The 23,154-nt window shown below is 46.1% G+C and overlaps 1 protein-coding gene across 1 annotated transcript in view; it reads right to left on the reverse strand.

Annotated features, from left to right (window-relative positions):
• The window catches only part of SPNS2 (SPNS lysolipid transporter 2, sphingosine-1-phosphate), a 140,892-nt gene extending 120,870 nt beyond the window's left edge, over positions 1 to 20,022 (reverse strand). The window contains exon 1 of the mRNA XM_065418434.1: positions 19,728 to 20,022. Coding sequence (XP_065274506.1) covers positions 19,728 to 20,022 — 295 coding nt within the window. The remainder of the gene's footprint in view (positions 1 to 19,727) is intronic.
• Between the last annotated feature and the right edge of the window lie 3,132 nt (positions 20,023 to 23,154).

The raw sequence follows: 23,154 nt of genomic DNA on the forward strand, positions 1-23,154 counted from the left end.
TTTAACGTGAAAGAGTGTACCCATTGTTCTCTAAAATGTGTCTTTTTTAACCACCTCTCCCTTCTCCTCCACCAGCTGCAAATCTTTCTCCTTCACAGAGGCTAGTGAAGATTAGGAAGAGGAAGCGAAGGACACGTGATGACATGTTTACAGAACTACAGACTGCCTCCCATGCTGACAGAGCACAGCAGAATGCGTGGAGGCAGTCAATGACTGATTATAGAAAAGCCCAATATGAACGAGAGGAGAGGTGGCGTGCTGAATCGCGGGATGAACAGAGCAAGTTGCGGGCTGAAGATAATAGGTGGCGTCAGTTTGCGGACAGAAGGCAAGAGTCGATGCTCCGGCTGCTGGAGCATCAAACTGATATGCTCCAGCGTATGGTTGAGCTGCAGGAAAGGCAGCAGGAGCAGAGACCGCCGCTACAGCCCCTGTGTAACCAACAGCCCTCCTCCCCAAGTTCCATAGCCTTCTCACCCAGACGCCCAAGAACACAGTGGGGGGGCCTCCGGCCACCCAGTCACTCCACCCCAGATGATTGCCCTAGCAGCAGAAGGCTGGCCTTCAATAAGAGTTAAAGTTTTAAACTGCAGTGTGTCCTTTTCCTTCCCTCCTCCCCCACCCATCCCGGGCTACCTTTGCAATTATCCCCCTAGTTGTGTGCTGAATTAATAAAGAATGCATGAACGTGAAGTAACAATGACTTTATTGCCTCTGCAAGTGGTGCTCGCAGGGGGGAGGGTAGGGGAAGGTGGGGTGGTTGGTTTACAGGGAAGTAGAGTTAACCGGGTGGGGGGGGAGGGGCAGAGGGTTCATCAAGGAGAAACAAACAGAAGTTTCACACCGTAGCCTGGGCAGTCACAAAACTCGTTTTCAAAGCTTCTCTGATGCGCACCGCGCCATGCTGTGCTCCTCTAACCGCCCTGGTGTCTGGCTGCGCGTAATCAGCGGCCAGGCGATTTGCCTCAACCTCCCACCCCGCCATAAATGTCTCCCCCTTACTCTCACAGATATTGTGGAGCGCACAGCAAGCAGCAATAACAATGGGGATATTCTTTTCGCTAAGGTCTGAGCGAGTCAGTAAGCTCCGCCAGCGCGCTTTTAAACGCCCAAATGCACATTCCACCACCATTCGGCACTTGCTCAGCCTGTAGTTGAACAGGTCCTGACTCCTGTCCAGGCTGCCTGTGTACGGCTTCATGAGCCATGGCATTAAGGGGTAGGCTGGGTCCCCAAGGATCACGATAGGCATTTCAACATCCCCAACGGTTATTTTCTGGTCCGGGAAGAAAGTCCCTTCCTCCAGCTTTCGAAACAGAGCAGACTGCCTGAAGACGCGAGCATCATGTACCCTTCCCGGCCAGCCCACGTTGATGTTGGTGAAACGTCCCTTGTGATCCACCAGGGCTTGCAGCAGCATTGAAAAATACCCCTTGCGGTTTATGTACTCGGTGGCTTGGTGCTCCGGTGCCAAGATAGGGATATGGGTTCCGTCTATGGCCCCACCACAGTTTGGGAATCCCATTGCAGCAAAGCCATCCACTATGGTCTGCATGTTTCCCAGAGTCACTACCCTTGATATCACCAGGTCTCTCATTGCCCTGGCAACTTGGATCACAGCAGCCCCCACAGTAGATTTGCCCACTCCAAATTGATTCCCGACTGACCGGTAGCTGTCTGGCGTTGCAAGCTTCCACAGGGCTATCGCCACTCGCTTCTCAACTGTGAGGGCTGCTCTCATCTTGGTATTCTGGCGCTTCAGGGCAGGGGAAAGCAAGTCACAAAGTTCCATGAAAGTGCCCTTACGCATGCGAAAGTTTCGCAGCCACTGGGAATCGTCCCACACCTGCAGCACGATGCGGTCCCACCAGTCTGTGCTTGTTTCCCGGGCCCAGAATCGGCGTTCCACGGCATCAACCTGCCCCAGGAACACCATGATTTCCACATTGCTGGGGCCTGTGCCTTGTGAGAGGTCTATGTCCATGTCAATTTCCTCATCACTCTCGTGGCCGCGCTGCAATCACCTCCTCGGCTGGTCCTGGTTTTGCTTTGGCACGTCCTGGCTCTGCATATACTCCAGGACAATGCGCGTGGTGTTCATAGTGCTCATAATTGCCGCGGTGATCTGAGCGGGCTCCATGATCCCAGTGCTAGCTATGGCGTCTGGTCTGAAAAAAGGCACGAAACTAGTATCTGACGGACCAGGGGAAGGAGGGAGGGAGGGGCGAGTGACGACATGGCGTACAGGTACAGGGAATTAAAATCAAGAAAGGTGGCTGTGCATCAGGGAGAAACACAAACAACTGTCACACAGAATGGCCCCCCCAAAGATTGAACTCAAAAGCCTGGGTTTAGCAGGACGTTGATTTGACGGAGGGAGGGGGGAAGCAAATGAATGCAGAACAAATCTATTTTTTACATCTTAAGACGACGGTGCAGCATGACTGATAGCCCTCGGCATCTTCTGGGTGCTTGGCAGCAAATACTGGGCGCTTGGCAGTAGCCTTCAGGCCTATTGCACGATCTGCTGCTCAGGGAAGACTCTGCTAATGTGCGATGAGCCAACAGGGCGCTTGGCAGAAAATGGCATACTACGACTGATAGCCATCATCGTCATTGTGAAGGCAGCAGGATGGGGGACTGGGGGACATACGGAGTTCCAGCCACTGCTGGACTGACCATGTCTGCCCAGGTGCCCATGATTGACAGCCACTGCTGTACGACGAGGACGGTTACCAGTCGTAATAAACCATCTACTGCCAAAAGGCAAAAGGCAAGGGCTGGTGCAATGCAGCCCTACGGCTGCCAGCACCCAGATCGCCGATGAAGGCTACCAGTCATGCTGCACCGTCTACCGCCAAAAGGCAGTTAGCTGCTGCTGCTGTGTAGCAATGCAGTCCCACATCTGCCGGCACCCAGATGACATATGGTGACGGTGATCTGAGCTGAGCGGGCTCCATGCTTGCCGTGGTATGTTGTCAGCACAGGTAACCCAGGTAAAAAGGCGCGAATCTATTGTCTGCCGTTGCTGTGACGGAGGGGGAGGGGCCTGACGACATGTACCCAGAACCCCCCGCAACACTGTTTTGCATCATTCGGGCACTGGGATCGCAACCCAGAATTTCAATGGGCGGCGGAGACTGCGGGAACTGTGGGATAGCTACCCATAGTGCAATGCTCCGGAAGTCGACGCTAGCCTCGGTACTGTGGACGCGGTCCGCCGACTAGAGCACTTAGAGCATTTTATGTGGGGACACACACAATCGGCTGTATACAACCGATTTCTATAAAACCGGCTTCCATTAATTCGACCTAATTTCGTAGTGTAGACATACCCTCAGTGTTATAAAACCACTCAGCCTAGCCCCAGGCTATCTAACCCTGCCAGCCCTTGTGTTCACTTGCAATGGAGTCTGAAATTCTATGAGGAGACATCGCATTCTTCCTGTGAAAAACCAACCGGCCAGCCAGCCAACCTCCTTTTTCATTCTTTTTTTGCTAAAAACATACATCAGAACACAGTCCTCAGCAAGGGGTGGGGATGGGGGTCAAACCACAGGGCCATCTAGTGCGCTGCCTCTGAGGGCTTTATGGTCCCTTCAGAGAGGCGAGAATCTCGGCTTTGAAACTGGCTGTGAAAGCACGTGCTGAGAGTTGAAAGTGAGCAAAGTTCCAACTCAGAAAGAGGCAGCTACCCATGGCCAACATTTCCAAGGGCAAAATTACAGCGTGTGGGAATTACAGATCTGCAGACAAACCAGCAATCTGTGAGGAATTCAAGTCACCAGGAGAATCAAATTAGAACCACAATGATAACAGAATTAGACACAGTCTCCTTTTAACCTGATCTCTATTTTTAAAAAAATTTTTTTAAAGGGATTCTGTTTGTTTTTGTTTGTTTGTTTGTTTCTTGTTGCATTGTTAAAGATTCCGTGAAACTGGGCGGAGAACAACTATTCTGAACCAACCTTCCCCATAATTTGATCTCGTTATTTGGGCTGTGTGAAATTATCCCCATGCGTGCAATTTAAAATAGTGACAGCCAAAGTCCGGAGTCATGCTGCAAGGAGAAAACTGCGTGATCAAGTAACCTTATATGGCCTTTGTCAACACTCCAGCTAGGAAAGGGATGGCGGCTGTGGAATTTGCAGAGACTCTCATGCCTTCTTAAGGCTTTTCCCCAGTGGAGGACAGGAAGGGACATGACAAGAGCTAGAACCCCTGTCTTCCTCTCAACGAAAGCCTGATGGACTGCACTAACGAAACTACTTATGTCCACACTAAAGCTTCCTAGCAACTATGCTTGTTAGTGCCAGTAATCAATGGAACAGTTCACGTGAGCAGCACAGAAACTGAAACCTGGACGATCGAGATCAGAGGCTCATTTGCTAAATGTAATGTTGGGAAATACTGGGCTTCCCCAGCAGATGTGCAAAATGCCCTCGTGCGGAGGTGAGGTGGGGGCTCTCATGTGCCAGTTCTATCACTTAAAGTGGTTATATACGCATTGGGTCCCTCAAGCGCCAGCTGCCGCACAAATCCTCTGCTGATGCTGATTTGGACACCTGGCTGGATCTTTTTCTAGTGTCTGAACAAGGCGGTCTGTAAGTTAATTTAGTGATGGTGAAGGTGATATTTTGGCAGTCTAAGAAAACAAAAGTTCTTAATTTATCCACAAAGAAATACAGCAAGAGCGGTAGCAATACAAGCTTCCCCTACACTGCTCCGTCAGCATGCATCAACTCTGACCAGCTGAGACAGCCCTCCAAGATTGAAGAGTAGGTCAACCTCCCTGGCCCACTGAATCTTTGGCCCCTCTGAGCAGCCTGCCAAGGCTCAAATGAGAAAACGCCAACCGAAACAAAGACCCAAAATATGGGGCACAAAACAATCATTCATGCAGGAAACTTAAAGTACTGTGGGATTTGTCCTGTTGCCCTTATAACCTCATTTTCACAATGTTTTGGGGCTAAGGTAAATAATTTTCAACAACAGAAGTGAGAAGACACCAAATCTGCAAGGAACATAAGGAACTTTGGGACTAAAATGAAAGAAATCCCTTGCCATGAGGGACATTTGAAAGGTATGTCTCCAAGACCAAGTAGTTCACCAATAAGTACCAACTGCAGCAGCAGTTCCAGCTTTCGGTAACGAACTCACGGCCTCGGTGAAATGAGTTTGGTGGTCTCTGTCTATAAGATCATCAGATACTACAGCAATGAGCGTGGTATAAGAACCAATATAGAATAGAATGCAGCAGCACTGGCTGCTACCAACCTGGGACTGGACTGAACTAAGAATCTATAGTATTTCATCTCCTACTGCCAGTCCCTCGAGCCACCTGGTCCCCTTGCACAATGATCCGACTCTTCCACTCCTAGTGGGATGGGCCTTCCTTTAGCTACAGATCTAATATAAACCATGTAATGTTGCCCTCTGCAGCTCTCAGCACATTCACTGGCAAGATTGCTCAGGCAGGAATCGGACAAAATATCGTTAATGTTTGTGGACCAAAACAAGCATCACACCAGTGGGAAACTTGAAAGAAAAAGCAATGTCTCTCAAATGAGGCAGAGAGAAGAGAAACAGGGAGGACACTCACCAGTGGGGGCTGCTGGCATATGAGACCAGATCAGTAGCAGGTGCAGATGATGAAATCTATATGTAATTTCTAGGGGGCCAACTTCCTAACAGGGAACTCAACTCTTTTCCACTGAGGCTTGGACCACTGTTTACTTTGATTCATTACACAGCTGTCAGATTTAAAAAAAAATTTAAAAAGCAAGTGCCCTATAAGCACCCATGCTGAACGTGAAGCATACACATGCAGCTTCATTATCGGCAGCAGGGATTCTGAGCAACAGTCACAGCGAAATTACAAGGGGCACCACACAGCTGACAGGGCACGATAATTTGCTGGGCAAAAAATGACTTGCCTTCTGCTCAGCAAACCACATGCTGCACAGCAATTTCAGCTGCCCAGACACGCTCCCACTTTTAAAGGGAAACTGGTCTTTTGTTTTAAAAAACGAAAACAAAACAAGGAGATTTCGCAGTGTTTCCCCCCCCCCCCCCCCACACACACACCCATATGCCATCTAATCCTTAAGACTTGCAGGCTCAAAATGCACACACACACACAGAAGTACCTGCCCAAATATACATATACAGAAGTTCCACTCAAGATGATACCATCCAGCATCAAACCCAGGAATATCACTAAGGAAGAAAGTTGTTGTTGCGAAGTAGGTTAGGCACATTTTTTAAAACTACTTTAAAATTGTCAAGACACTCCCCCTATCGAAGTCTAAATTATACATTCTAAATTATATACATTAATATCTAAAGTATATAATTATAAGACATGGATATAATTAGAATATATTTTAAAACCACCACACTTTCACAAAGGTATTTTTAAAAATAGAAACACTTTCTGCATGATTACAACACAACTTCTAGGACTGCTGCCTCGAAGCTGGACAGCTCACAGAGGGAACTAGAGTCAACACATTCTATTTCCAGGACAGGAAGCTGCAAATGTATTACAGGGAATATCATTCACAATGAGGATGACAAACAAGGAAGTAAATTCACTAGGGTCTTAATGCAGGGAAAACATTTTGACAGTCCTCCCACAAACAATGGCAAAACTGTGTTGCTATGAAACAAGCCAGTATAGAAAGAACTGTTATAGCGAAGCTCATACAAACAATGGAAAGTTTTGGTTTTGATGTGTTTTTTAATATACAGAGCATTTGACAAGTGTCCCTGTAAATAAGAATTCCTGGCCAAAATGGTGATTAATAAAATTAACAGTTAAATGATCTCAGTCCACTCCCTAGTGAACTGATGTCCACATCACAACTGATGCTACTTGGTACTTTTGGCAGGCTCTGCAGAGAGACCAGAAATTGAAGGACTGGAGACCGAATTCTTCTTATTGCTAGGGTTTGTCTACACTCACCTGTTTTACCCACCACTGCTATCACTGGTGCAGCTAGAGTTAACACTGGTGTAAATGGTCTCTCCAGCTCAGGGGTGGCACACACAAAGGGGAGGAGGAATGAAGAAGCTTGTAGCTCCATTGCACATGCCAGGCATGTTCAATGACCAAGCAGAAGACCCAATCTCCAGGACATTCGGTCCACCACGTTGTAAGCTTTAAATGAATAATTTCATAATTGTGTATGGGAAAAAACAAATATTTTATAATGATCTACCAACTGTAACAAGGAAGTTTAATTAATTAGATACATCAGGATTTAGTGGATGCACCTGAGGGCCAAGAAACCTTTATCGACGGACTCATACGGTCCTCATCAGAATATTATCTGAGTACCTTGGTTCTAATCTTGGCTCTACTCCTCATTTGCTGCGGGCAAGTAAATGGGGATAGCAGCTCACGGGGATGTAAGAAATGATTAGTTGACATTGGCACCATGCTCTGATGATATAAAGCAACGCACTATCTGAAAGTGCTAAGTATTAATGATGGAGAGTCAGTTTTAAATTGGAAAGACAAATTTGAAAAAGTAAAGAAATTCAGTGTAAAATAAAAGCTACTTGCCTCTCATTTTCCCCAGGCTGTTATCCATATCTCTAGCTACCAGCACAATATCTCACAGCTACAGTTTAAGAGCCAATTATTTAATTAGCTTAATCATGATTAGAAAAAACATTAAGATATGAACAGTTGCCAAATGAAGGCCTGATTCAGCAAAGCATTTACAGTTTAACTTTAAGCATGTGAGTAAACCCCTCCTTGTTTAGCAAAGCACCTAAGCATGTGCTTAAGTACTTTACTCAGTCAGGGTCTGAGAGACTAAGCAGCCCTTGCAAGGTCACTGTATCATAGGTAGGCTTTCACTGGGAATAAGCACCCAGAAGTATGGCTGTTTGCCTGCACTGGATGCAAAACTCTTTCACTCCAGATGTGATATCGACAGAGACATTACGATTTATTCTTTGGCCAAGGAAGACTCCCCACCTCGCTAGTATGCCCAGTTCCCATGAGCTCAGAGCTTGATTTATAACGTCACTGAATTAAACAAAAAGATTCCTCTTGACTTCAAGAGCCTGATCCAAAGCTTGTTGAAGAACAATACTTCAGATCCCAGAACTGATCACTGTCCCTAAGATCATGAGCCAACGGCTAGAGCAAGGAATCTCTAACTCGGGGTCAGGACCCCTCAGGGGGTCATGAAGTTATCACATGGAGGGTTGCAAGCTGTCAGCCTCCACCCCAAACCCCGCTTTGCCTCCAGCATTTATAATGGTGTTAAATATATAAAAAAGTGTTTTTAATGTATAAGGGGGGGGTCACATTCAGAGGCTTGCTATATGAAAGGGGCCACCAGTACAAAAGTCTGAGAACCCCTGTGCAAGAGGATGTTCACCTATGCCAAGTTCCAGCCTGCTGAGGAATAAAATGTGTGAATTAAAAGCCTCCAAAAATACAGGTTTTATGATGGAAATGGTGCCTGACCGTGAACTACAGTGGTGCTACTAAGGCACAGCTGTAATGAAATAGGCGAGAGATGTAATCTCATTTATTTTATTGCTTTTTCATTTCTGCTGTACAGTTCAAAGCACTCCCCATAGCTGGCAGTCTACAGTATTCTAAGTGCTAGGGAACTGTTACAAATGTCTCATGAATATCCGGTGCCTGAATAAATACAAACATTTAAATTAAATTAACAGAGACGGTAGATGAATTACAGGTACCCACACCCAAAATGCCAACTACTCCACACAAGTGGGGGGATAATAACGTAATGTTTTATTTTACTAGTCCCAGATCATGCAGTCCTTACTACTATGCCATATACCCTTCAGTCTGAGTTTGGCTTCAGTACGGGAATTATTGTTATCCATCACTCTGACAGGTCTGATTGATGATTTGGAAATTCCTCCCTGGTGGGACCGTAACTATTTATGGACCTTGTATACAGGTACAGATGCAAATATTACAGTTTGGCTTCTCTTATACAAGAGGATCACAATAATTGTGTGTCTTGCGACAACACTTATTTTTCTGACTTTAAGCATCATAAGCAGCATGGCAGAAAGTTGATTAGCAAAAGCCCAATCTGTGCTGCATGCTAGCAAGAGTATCCAAAATAAACAGCTTGCAATGAGCAATTTAGGATTTCCTTTACCATGTGAAAGGAAAGGCAAGGTAAAGAAGTGATTTGAATATATTCTACCTCTGAGTTTAAAATAAGGATATTGTCAAACATTTCTCATTACTAGAATATAACCAGTGTTTATACCCTCTGAAAAGCAGCATCCAATTAAGGGGTGTGTTTTGTGCGTCAGGGAAATCAGGGTATTATGATAACATAGACACAAAGCCTAAACATAGTGGGCCCAATTCTCCTCCCATTTAGACCGATTTTTATATTGGAGTTGCCTTCAATGTTATTTTTAATTTACACCAGTTAGAAGAAAATCGGAGCCAATTTATTTTGGACAAAAATCATTTCACATTGAAAATGTAAGACATTTCAGAAGTTAAGATTTGCAAAGTGAAAATGGCTATTTTGTTTTAAAACCTTGCGGAGCAAGAATTCAGTCAAAATAGAAAAACTAAACATGAGATTTTAGTATGACAACATTTTTGTTGACTCTTACACTATTATTATGACCCCAATTCAGCAACACCCTTAACTTTATGCACCTGGTAGTCCCATTGAAGTCAAAGGGACTATTCACATGCTTAAAATTAAGTGCAAGCTTAAGTGTTTTGCTGAAACAGGACTCATGGCCGATATTTAGATGCAACAATTTCTCTCGTTGTCTTCAATCTTATGATGTTGCAATCAGGGCCGGCTCCAAGCACCTGCTTAACAAGCAGGTGCTTGGGGCGGCCAAGGGAGAGGGGCGGCACCTGCGGCAATTCGGGGGCGGCAGGTCCCTCACTCCCTCTAGGAGCGAAGGACCTGCCGCCGAACTGCCGCCGCCGATCGCGGCTTTTTTTTTTTCCCCCAATTGCCGCCGCCGATCACGGCTTTTTTTTTTTTTTTGCTTGGGGCAGCACAAATGCTAGAGCCGGCCCTGGTTGCAACACATTCTTTCCGCTTTCCCATCCCGCAACCATGGAAATCTGACAGAGAGACCAAGGATGGAATAATCAGGAAACTTGTTGTTCAGCTCTCAGTGGAACACAGTTCTAATCTGAACATTACAGCTGAGGGCCACTAGTAGCGTCTGAGAGCTGACTCTGTGGATGTCTGTTCCTGCATACATATATAAGATTATCCTGAATGTTAGTCAGCAGTTTTGACTGCTAGGAAAAAAATCAAGAATATTTATAAATGCATTAAAATTAGTGTAGCTGTGGCAGTATTAGAATTTTAATAGCCTAAAAGTAAAGGGGGGGGGGAATACATCAAAGAACTTTAGAGGTTTTGTGTTGTATTAGAAAAGACAAAGCAAACATTTTTCCTTTAAACTTGTACTATAGAAAGAAATATTTCCACAGCTAGCGCTGTTAACAGCATTGCAATGCCATGCTAATTATTATTTGTTTAGCACTGGCAACGTGCTAGGAACTGAACAGGATACTACATACAGTCCCGGCCCCGGAGAGCTTAAAACAGAGCTAGCTAACAGCATCCCTTGCCTGACATTTCTTACAAATACCTGTTCAACTGATGGAGACTAAAGAACTACAGGACTCGGTCAACCCATGTAAGACCAAGTTATCCAACGTACCTGATCAAGGCTGGCAGGCCTAAAATGGAACTTTTCAAACCTAAGTATCCTAAACAGAACACCCAAACACAGCTCAGATCAGGGCTCAGGGACGTAAAAAGGGGGGTTATGTACCTGTAGGGAGATTTCATGTTTGGGACCTGGATGTCCTGTTATAGCACTGATGTTTTGAAATTAGATGCTTTACTCAAGAAATATGAACAACGAGTGCCTGGCCAGCTGCTAGTTCCCTGTGCAAGTGTCCACATTAGAGCACTACCTTCCCCACGGTGAACCCAAAGCAAGGGGTTACACGAACAAACACAGAGATAGCCCAGCTCATTCTGCAGCTCTGGAACAAATGGTGAAATAGACTGGTCAAAATTAAAGAAGGATTAAAAACCCATTCGGAATTACGATGAGCAAAATCCTCCTTTCAGATCCACACGCAAGTACTCTGTCTCATCAGCCCGCTTTCCCTATGGGTGTAGCTCACCCACTTACAGCAATGGCAGACAGGGAGAGCCTGGAATGCCCAGCTGGATACGAGAGGAGAGTTAACTTTAAACAGTATTGGACTGAACTCTGCAGACCTCACCCAGGCAAAACTCCTGTGGACTTCAGTGAGAGTTTTATCTGAGTAGGGTCTCCGTGGTTTCACCAATTCTTACTTTTTGCACAATCACCAAGTACATTAAATGGTGCTCACATAATAAATAGTTATTGGTAACCATTTACTTATAATAGGGATAACAAGAACAACAGCCTGGCTAAGAAAAGTAAGTAGTTAACTGTGTTCTTTTAATTACATGATTATTAGCAGAAGCCCGAACAAAGAGCAAAATGGATTATAGCAGTTTTGGTTTAATGCAGCCTTAAAAAAAATCATCATCACATGCCAAGGCTAAAAGGATTATCGTTCCAGCATGTGGTTCTCTCGTTCTGTCGGCCAAGTGCTCTGAGCTGCTACTGCAGCTATCCCCCCTGTAGCGTGCCCTCATCTTTTCCCTCTGCTGTTCTGTTCAGCCACTACAGTCACTAGCCTCCTCCAATAGAAATACAAAGACTGTGGGAAAGAATATTGTTCGCCAACAATCAGAGGCCTTTAGAAGGCACAATTTAGCTCTCTTCCAGTTTACAGCTGGATTTGGACTCCAATTTGTCGTCTTCTCTTCCTGTTTTTTTTCTTCTTTTATATTTAAAATTGCTTTGTGAATTTAGTGATGGTAGAAGCTGCCAGATTAAGAGCCCCGAAGGAGGAGGATTGAAGCTAATCCAAAACCCCCACACCAGATACAACATATGCAGCAGCAGCCACACAATGTATCTATCTTAGATACTACCATGGTCCTCAAGACTATAGTATCTGAGTGCTTCCCAATCTTTAATGTAATTATCCTCTACACCCTGTGAGGCAGTGCTGTACTAGTACCCCATTTTACAGAGGGGAACAGAGGCACAGAGAGTAAGTGACTTGCCCAGGGTCACCCAGGATGTCTGTAGCAGAGCAGGAACTGAGCCTGAGTCTCCCACAGCCCAAACTAGAGTTCGAATCACAGGACCATCCTTCCTTTCACAAGCTTCTCAGCATCACCCTGCCACCATGCTCACTGCTGCCTTGGAGGGACCACCTCTATAGAGGATGAGGGTAAGTTTAGACTTTATGGCTCATTCTATCCTTGGACTCTCAGCTGAGGACTATTAATGAGAGTTCCCAGCAGTGCCAAATGTGGGATGGCTTTCGTGACATGAATTGCTGAACACTGAGAGGTGGAATGAGAGCACCAGCTCACACGCCATCATGCAGCGATCAAATGGAAACTTTCAAATCACCCCAGACCAGGGCTAGTGACCAAAGAGGTAAAAGTTTCTATATCCCATTAGTCATCCAATCTCCATCAGATTTTCACTTTCCTAACAATTTGTGCTGCTGTAAGAACCGGAAGCATAGAAATGAGTGTCCCCCTTCCTCTCAGAGCAACTTCACTGAAATAGCCAGTTGCATTAGATGTAGATAGATCATGAATGGTCCTAGTGTAGATATTCAAATATCTCCATTGCTGATAATGACATTTTCAAATGAAACATTACAATTCAGACTAAGAGGTTTTTAAAAATATCTTCCAATGTATACATCACATTAGAAACAACAATTTGCCAAGATATTTTAAAACAGGATATTTATATAGCATGGATATATCATTTATAGTCATAGGTCATGAACAGACTCGGTCTTTGGAAAGTTAAGGTAGTACAGACCCATAATGCAACATTCCCAAATGAGTCTGAAGGATTTTTTTTTAAACTAGTACTACATTCTCATTTGTACCTTTGTAACAGAGTCATAAGATACTGCTTTAGGCTCACTAAACTCCCAGCATGCTGCGTAAAAGCATTAGACCAACGCTGGATAACAAACATCTTTAAATCACAAGTTGCTCAGCAGTATGGCAAAACCATTTCTAAAGATCTGAAGCAAGAACTATGACCTTTCATAAGAGGGGAGAGACACCAGACGTTAACAATGTCTACTGAACTCAGCAGACTGCTGAGCTACCTGGTAAGCAATATAGTTACCTACGATGTGCAGCCTATATGCAGGAATAAGAACTAAATGTCTAATAAAGAAAACACAAGTTGTCTGATGGAGTTTAACCCAGTTCAACTCAGCACTCCCCTAAGGTATGGTTATAAAGTTCCTACACTCTTGATCCCCAAAGTCTTTCCCATGTGGCTTCCAGTACTGATGAATATAAGCACAGATTCTGTGTGCCTGATTATAATATCAAAGTATTCATAGGAACAAGATTATCAAGTATTTACCAGAATCTAACAGCCTTGTTACAAAAGGCTTTAGTCATTAACTACAATAAACCACATTCGTTGTGGGGGAAAGAAGCTAACTGACCAATGAGCATATTGTAAAAATGTATGAGAGTTAAAAAGACTGACTATAATAACAAAGATACAGTTAGTATCTGGAAAACACAATTCATAGAGAAGAAAAATGCTTCCACAAAACCTAATGTGACTTCACATTGAGTGTAAAACGCTCTAGGCCAAATCCTGCCAATTCACACAAAAGCTGGTGCAACAGAATGTAGCTGGATATGCCAGAAGCTGGGAATGGGTGACAGGGGAGGGATCACTTGATGATTACCTGTTCTATTCATTCTCTCTGGGGCACCTAGCATTGGCCACTGTCAGACGACAGGATACTAGGCTAGATGGACCTTTGGTCTGACCCAGTTTGGCCATTCTTTTGTTCTTATAAAGCCCACCCTGTGTAAGAAATAGCCTTCCATTGCAGGACAGGATGCCACTTCACATCACTAGTCTTTGTGCTGCAGAATGCTTCTTATTGCTCTTTTCTGCAGTAGCAATATAGTCTCACTGCTGCTGGCATGCACTTAATTGTATAGTGCTTCCTGAATTTTGATTCAGTCGCACCCATTACCCAATCAAACCACTCCCCTTGTGGTCCTGTTGCACATTCCTGCCATGCTTGCCAGGTGTATCTCATGACCACTGTGGTATGGTTGGGTAACAAGTTATGCACACTGCTATCTGAACAAAGAGCTGTGTGGCTATTTGCACCTTATTCTTTCCAGCACACAGTTCCTTCCACAGCCAAACCATGTGGAGTTTAGCTCAACAAAAGGTGAAAAATAAAGGTCTAAAGCTGCCACTCTATGCTTTCTTCACTCATACTATAAGCACTGAGCACAGTCTGATTGCAGGGATATTCCAATCAGGGATTAAATGGATTTATTTTTAATATTACATCTATTAGTTTGTTAACTGCATAAAGCTCTTTGCGATCCTTCAGAATGAAATGCACTATGTACAAAGTAAGATACTACAGAAAACGTGAATAGGTGACAAAGATAGATTGGCCTTTTTAATTCTTAAATGTCCTTGCATTTGAGAATTAATGTTGAACCTTTCCAATCTTGTTAGCACAGCTTGTGCTCCCCAGAAGTAAACTTGACTTTTAAATTTCAGTGGCAATGTATACATATGTATTTAACTAGTGTCAAGAGTGGAGTTGGCAGCTGTATGTTGTAGTGAAAGGCCTCGTCTCTTCAGGATTATATAAATAATTAACACAAAAATGTGGTCAGACTTTACAATAGAAAGTGATATAAAAACGATATAAAAATGAACTATCAAACTTAAACCTGAGGCTCACTCTGTGTCACGGAGGTATGCAATCTTCAAAGGATATTGACCACAAGAGTCAGAACTAGGATTCTAGTCCAGCCTCTACCTCAAACTAGGTGCGTCACCTTGGGCAAACCACTTAATCTCTCCTTAACTCATTTTCCCCATCTGTAATGGAGACAATGACAGTGACCTAATTCACAGGGGTGTTGGGAGACTCAATTAACATGTTAAAACATTATCCTTAAATGAAAGGTGCTACAGAAATGCAAAGTACTACTGTTTAAGTAGGAGGAGGAGGAAAGAGATGACAAATCATGATGAAGGGAGACTACTGCCATAGTCATCAATGGGAACAACAAAAGCTCATTTGTGACATAATGGCCGAGCTGCATTCCAAGACTCTGAAGGTAACAGGACTTCCCTGAAATTTCACTAAAGAGGAGGAGAAGGTCAGGTATCACCAAGACCTTTGGAATGCAAGCTCTGCAATGATGTCAGACTCACAGGTGATCTTTAATGGCTTCAGATTACCAGTCTCTCTCTCTCTCATTTCCTCATGATTTCCCTTCCTTATAGCTGCAACACCAACAGACCTTTTAAAAGAATAAAATTCTACTTCATGCAAAGTCATCAGATCAGCTGTAACCCAGGTTTTCAGTATGCTTCATGATATTTTAAGACAGAATTTCAGAAAGTGATTTCCCTTAAAGTCAGTACTGTTCAGTACAGTGGTAATCAAGTTTTTCCATATCAGGAACCACCCCAGGAAACCCCCTCCCATCTAGCTGAGACCCTCCCCTTCTATTTGTCACTATGGAAAGGGTAGGTGGCTGCAATCTTCAGACACATTTGTTACCCCCAGGTTTGGAACCCCTGGTTTAGTGTGTATGTGTAGAATGTTATAGAAGATCTATCATCACCAGTACAGTAGTTTCCTTTAAACTTTTGGGATAAACTTTCTTAAACAGCAGGGGGGGGGGGGAGAAAAAAAAAAAAAACCCTCCACAGCAGTGGTCCAGATCCACCTCACTAGTGTTCCACTAATTCCCATGGACTTCAAAGGGAGTTTTAAGTGCCCAGGGTTTGCAACATTGTGTCCTAATCTGCGGTTTACTGGATAGAGCACTGAACTGGGACCAGGACACCTGGGTTCTATTCCTGGCTCTGCTACTGACCTGCTGGGTGACCCTTGGCAAATCACTTTCCCTTTATGCCTCAGTTTCCCATCTGTAAAATGGGAATAATGATACTGACCTCCTTTGTAAAGTGCTTTGAGACCTACTCACATAAAGCACTATTTAAGAGCTAGGTATTGCTACCTCTGGCCACATGAAAGACCTGCTAGAGTTTGCAAGGTACATGGAAACACATGCTACCTTGACTCATTTCAACATCACTGGTACGATGAAACCAAAACTAATCAAGAAGAAACTGAGTGTGTGACTCAACATCCCCCCTCAAAAATTGCAAGAATACCGAAGAACTCAACTCACTATACTCAGTCTGATTGTGCCTAGGCAGAACAGTATAAACACAAGGAAATAAAAAACAACAAATTTTTGTTTGAGTCCATCGCAGCAACGAGGCACAAGAAGTGCTAGGGATGGAGAGTTTTCTCTCTCTCGCTTAAAATGTCCTTGCATTGATGGATTTCATGTTCTTCAATTTCCGTGTGGTCAATTAGAAGTATATGAAGAATATTTTGGGATTCACATTTTAAATATACTCTACATATTTACCCAACTGTTTATTGTAGAAATACATATTTTCAAAACTTTAAAAGATGTGTATTAGTGACCAGATAGATTATTACACCTATTATAGGCTAAGTGCAAATATGGGATCTTCCTTCAAAGCCAAAGATTTTACATTATTCTTTCTAGGTAAAAAGAGGAATAATCTGAGCCAGAAACTAATTCCAGTCTGACATCAACTCTATGGCCTAAAGTAAATCGCAGCTTCTGACTCAGTTTCCCCTTCTATAATGGGAATACTTGACTCTCTCTTCATCGTATTGCAATAATTAATGTATATAAAAGTGCGTTGAAGATTTAAAGAACTACAAGCACTAATTATTACCTGGCTTGAGACACAAACTGGATTTTTGACCTACTAACTGGATTCATACACAAATATTTGTCACGCTATTATGTAGTGTGTACCAGAGGTCTAAAATACTAACATGTAGGTTCTCTTATAAAATAACATAATGGAAAGTAGTTTTTGAAGTCAGTAGCGACACCATTTTTACTACCTCAGCTGTTTTATTGGATCGAATTAAAATATTTCATGTTCTGAATTAGCAACTTGCAAAATGTCATTTTGAAAAACAAATATCAAGTTAGAATACACCTGAAAAGCAGGGAAACTTTTTGCATTTTTGTATCTTAAAAAAAAAAAAAAAAACCTCCAAAACTCATGTAAGCAAAACTGTCTCTTAAGCTAAAATGTTTATGTCAAGTACAAAACAACAGCTAAATTTTACATCTGAGTTATCACTCAGCCCCTTCAAAACTAGGGGTCACTGCTGGAAATGATGAAAACCTTAGGGTGCTATTATACAGTGGTCAGCTTGCATTTACACTCTCTGTTTGGACAGACATTTCCTGGCCTTCCCACAAATGAAGATACTCAATTTCTCTCTGTCAGAGGATCCCTTCCCTTTTTTCCTGCTGCCAGAAAAATCAGAATCTATGTCTCTTTACTGGAGCTACTGTAACAAATGGGTGAATATAATAACAAGCCCCCCCCCTTCTTTTTTCTTTCAGTTCTACCTAGGGAAAACTAGTTTCCTGCAAAATAAGCAAAACCCTCAAAAAATGCCTATTGCTTTTCAGCCTGCATCTTCTGTATCAGAGGGATTTCCATTTTCTGTGCACAAAAATTACCGGAAATCCCAGTGACAGAAGAGTAACCTGATATCTTTTGGCCTGATCCTGCAAGATACTGAGGATGATCAATGTCTTGCAGGATTGGGATCTTAATTGTCACACAGAAGGGAATCGCTTTTAAAAAAACGAGGTAGCGTAACAACTAACTTCCCTACCTAAACACACATAGTAAAATTTGAATTAATCTTGGGTCCAAACTACAACATATTTTCCCAGTCCCCTCCAAACTTACACTGTTTTAAGAAAAACTAAACAAAAACAAAGATTTTTTTTATTATTGTATATCCTGTTGGTTTCTAAACATTAGGAATGCATGTATATATAGATGTTTATACATGCACAAACCCTATTTATAGCTCTGAAAATAGGATTATCAATATGGAAGACATTAAAATAAATATTATAGTATGTGTGTCAGTTTAATACCAACATGCCTACTACATACCTAATTACACAGAGTTCAATAAGCATTTTCCAACCTGCTGTTACTGCCCGACAAGAATAAATGAAGAGTCCCTCTAGGGGCTATACAGTAAACATCTTAAGACATATTTGTTCCTAAACCAGGCTTCACAGTAGTACTGATTGCTTGGGCACAATCTGCAGACTACCTTCCACGCGATACAGCATGTAAAATGTATCTGTGAGGGAGCGCACAATTTTGAAATGTTTATCATCCCAGGGAAATACATGCTTTACACAATGCACTGCGGCTGTATCACTGCTTCTGCATGTCATTCCATTACAAGCAAGCAAAATCCTAAGCCATTCTCTTTTTCTGTTGTGTCACCTATTAGGGAATTCTGCACACAATTATTCTCTGCACATAAAGAATCCTCTTTGGTTAAGAAGAGAAGGACGGCCTTCCCCTCCTGCTCCCACCATGAAATTACAGGTTTTCAATGACCCATCAAAAACAAAGCAGAGGTGATTTGCTTCTGTGTGGTTTTTCCAAAGAAACAGGCAAGTAAATGCAATTCCAAGCCCCACATTTCAAAGTGCATTTTATCTGTCCGACAGCAGCTGCACCTGTCACCCAGGGCATTTTGTGTTATTCATGAATTTGTCAGCGTTTCCCCCCCATCAATCCATGGTTTTACACACTTTGTGTGCATTGTCAGGAGGACAACAGCTTTCTTTAATGATTGAACATTTATGCTATCACTAAACCAAAGGAAAGAGTAATTTTTAGTTTTTACAGATATGTGCAATTAAGATAGCATAGACGATAATAAGAGAGAATCAGCACAACGGGAGCTAATTACAACATATGGACCAGCTTTCACCTAGTGCTAAATTACTATAACTGAGCCATCATGAAACTGGGATTTAATTGTTTATCAGACTATTTGTCTTCTGATCTGTACTGGGAGAGATGAACCTCTTTGTGTCACTGCTTATACATGTCCTGCCTAGTAATGGATAGAGAGTTTTGTATAGAAGACAATTGTATTATAAGCATTTTCTTCCTATCCACTAGACAAGGAGGAGAGATTCCTGGTTTGCGTCCTACTAGAATCGATTCCCTCCCTTTGAAAAGCATGCCTCCTGTGTCCCCAAGCATCACCCATTTGCAATACAAAAGGCCCCTTGCTTCCAGGTGCTCTCAGAACCCATTCCTCTCCCTGCTGGGAGGGACGGTCACAAACCAGATCTCCTGGGAGTTTATCCTTTTGTACGTTGCCATATAGCCACAGAACTGCATTTCCAGGAGCTGTGCTAACAGCATGCGGTGGATGCTGAGCGGATGGAAGGCAGAACAGCTGGAGAGAGGGAGGAGAGGGGTGGACAAATGAACAGAGACACGGAAAAGCAGAGGGGTGAATGGAAGGGGCGGAGGACTAGGATGGGAACACGGAGGGAGAGGGAAATAGGAATGAGGGGGGAAGGACGGGCTGGAGCAGCAGAGGGATGCACGAGGGACTAAGGCAGCCGGGCGGCGAGCTGGGGGGCCGGGGCCCTGCCCCTTACCTGCCACCGTGTACCTGTCCAGGTAGTTGAGCACGTTGCCCACGCTGAGGATGCCGGCGGCCGCTACCCGGGCCCTGCCCAGGCTAGGCGGCTTGTGGCGGGGGGCCAGGCGCTCGGGGCTCTTGCCCGCGGGCGGGGGGTTCATGCTGCCCGACAGGGTCTGCACCTCGCCCTCGGCGCTCCGGCCGCAGCAGCCCCGCTCGCCCTCCTCCTCCTCCTCCTCGTCCCCCGCTCGGAGCCGCCCGCTGCAGCCCGGGCTGCCGGCCGCGGAGCCGCCGCTCTCCAGGCACATCATGGGCTGCGGGAGGCAGCCGGGCAGGGAGGAGCCCGCTCGCTCCGCAGCGCGGCCGGGCTGAGACGCCAGCGGTGCAGGCTCAGCGCCGCATCCCGCAGCCGGCTCAGCAGCAGCCTCCTGCCTGCGGGACCGGCCGCCGCCAGCCTCTGACAGCGGGGCGTGAGCGGGCGGCCCCGCAGCCCAGGCTCCGCCTCCGCCCGCCGCAGCGACTCCGCCTGACAGGAGCCCCGCGCGCACCTGGGCTCCCGGCGCCTCAGGGCACCCCACGCGGGGACCCACGTCCCCAGCGCCCCGCACCCTGCCCGGCTCCCCCGAGGGGACCCGCGGCCCCGGCTCCCCGCACCCCTGAGAGGAAACACAGATCCCCAGCGCCCCGCACCCTGCCCGGCTCCCCCGAGGGAACCCGCGTCCCCGGCTCCCCGCACCCCTGAGAGGAAACACAGATCCCCAGCGCCCCGCACCCTGCCCGGCTCCCCCAGGGGGACCCGCGTCCCCAGCGCCCCGCACCCCTGAGAGGAAACAGATCCCCAGCGCCCCACACTGCTCCCCCGCGAGGGGACCCGCATCCCCCGCGCCCCGCACGGCTCCCCCGAGAGGGGACATGTGTACCCAGCGCCCTGCCTGGCTTCCCCGAGAGGGGAGCCGCGTCCCCAGCGCCCCGCACCTTGCCCGGCTCCCCCAGGGGGACCCGCGTCCCCAGCGCCCCGCACCCCTGAGAGGAAACAGATCCCCAGCGCCCCACACTGCTCCCCCGCAAGGGGACCCGCATCCCCCGCGCCCCGCACGGCTCCCCCGAGAGGGGACATGTGTACCCAGCGCCCTGCCTGGCTTCCCCGAGAGGGGAGCCACGTCCCCAGCGCCCCGCACCCTGCCCGGCTCCCCCGAGAGAGGAGCCGCATCCCCAGTGCCCCGCACGCTGCCTGGCTCCCCCAAGGGGACATGCGTCCCCAGCGCACACCAGGTGGCCTGCCCCTCACAAGCAACCGCCCACGGTTACACACCCAGGGAACCCATCCTCCCATAGCGCACTGGGGAGCCCTATACACAGTGGAGCAGTCCCAGTGCCTACCCTGGACAGAGGGCCTCCACTGCCACCCATCCAGCACTCGCCAGCCAGTACCTCACCCATTCCAGCCCTACCTGGAGTCCCATACTCACCACCTCTTTTTACTGCCTCTCTGATACACAATGGAGCATCCTCCTCCACCCACCACCCTACTGCACAGCCCAGAAAGGGGCCCTTCCACCCAAGGCCCACCATGCTGCTCAGAAGTGATCCTTCTCCCCACAGCCACAGGCACCCCTGGGGCTGGCCTTTCATGTCAGCGTGCAGACCTCCCACCAGAGACACAGGCTCCCTGCAGGCTCACCGAGGTTGGGTGGCCATGCACACGGACCCACAGAGCTCCGCACCTGTCTACAGGGTTAAAACTTTAACAGAGTGGAAGTCACTGCCTGTTCATGGGGGCTTAAGATCATTCTTAGATTTGGGGTCCAACAGTTTCAGATTCCTGGAAGGGGGTTTCAGATGCTCTCAAGGGAGGCATGTTGTGCATTATTACCTCCACTTTTACAGCCTGGAGACTAAGGTAGGGATGGCCCCATTGACTCAGCCCCTGTACCTTCGGTCATCATTTTACACCCTTATACAGCAGGTGTAAAACACTACCAAATCACGGATAGCATGTTGGCTAAAAGCACTGGTTCTTAGTGCAGGGCAATGGTGATCCTACAATAAGCATCACACAGGTGCCTGAACCCAACTGATGCCCACAGACTGCAGTAGGGTTCATCTTGAGAACAGGAGGCCACACACAGAGCTATCATTGCTGGATTAGGGCCCAAGGTCACACACAAAGTCATGGCAGGGCTAGAAATGGAATAGCAGAATGCTTTAGCCCCAGACAACACTCCCACCCCTAAGAAGTTGGTTTTGGAACAATTCCGTCATAAAGCATCTGAAAACTGCTCAAATATTCCACCTGCTGAAAATCAACACCACACAATTTTTACCCACATTCTCCCCAAAGATTCATCTCTGCACTAGGAACAAGCAAGAGAAAATTCAGCTCAAAAAGTAAAGAGGTAGAAGTGTTCAGAATGAAAGTTCATGTACGCAGAGCACAGTGCTGAACACAAATAGCTACCGGAATACAGGACAGCTGATGAGCTACCCTGGAGCTGCCAAGGAGCAGTGGGTTTCCAATCAAGAGCCTTCTTACCCACCCTGAACCTGCTACAACATGAGAGTGAGAATCGTCATAGTCAGGACACACTTGAAATAAATGTATTTATAAATCATCAGCCATGCCCTAAGCAAACTGGGGCAGTGGGGGCTACTCTGGGAAGAGCTCAGGAGTAGTGTTTGCGTTAATATGTACAGCTTTGTCACACCCATTCACTGACAAGTGGAACTAGAGTAAGCAGCAGCTAAGCTGTGCTTACCCAGGGTTGGGCTAAGTCAGTACTCTGATGAGACTCATAGAATTTAAGGTCAGAAGGGACCATCACGATCCTCTAGTTTGACCTGAACCTCACCTACACACTCCTGCAATAGACACTCCAAAAGAAACCCCAGGATGCTGCAGAAGACGGACGGCACAACAGATAGCACTTTTCCATCCGAGTCAGTGTTTGAATCAATTCCTCTTGGGTGACACGCTTAAGACACAAACAAACAGAATATGACTGGCCACTTCGGCAGGGGTGGCCAACCTAAACCTGAGAAGGAGCCAGAATTTACCAATGTACATTACCAAAGAGCCACAGTAATACATCATCAGTCCCCTTAACCGCCCTCCCCCCCAGCACCTCCTGCCTGCCAGCAGCCCTGCAGATCAGCACTTCCCCCTCCCTCCCCGTGCCTCCTGCCTGCTGCGATCAGCTGTTTTGCAGTGTACAGGAGGCTCTGGGATGGAGGGGGGAGGAGCCAGGGTGCAGCAGGCTCAGGGGAGGGGGCAGGAGCCTTGGGGTAAGGGGTGGAGTGGAGGCAGGGCCTGGGGTTGAGCAGAGGAAAGTTGGCACCTGTAGCTCCAGCCCCGGAGTCAGCACCTATGCAAGGAGCTGCATATTAACTTCTGAAGATCCGCATGCGGCTCCGGAGCCACAGGTTGGCCACCCCTGCACTAGGGG

Source organism: Emys orbicularis, chromosome 17 (assembly GCF_028017835.1).
Source record: "Emys orbicularis isolate rEmyOrb1 chromosome 17, rEmyOrb1.hap1, whole genome shotgun sequence".
NCBI lineage: Eukaryota > Metazoa > Chordata > Testudines > Emydidae > Emys > Emys orbicularis.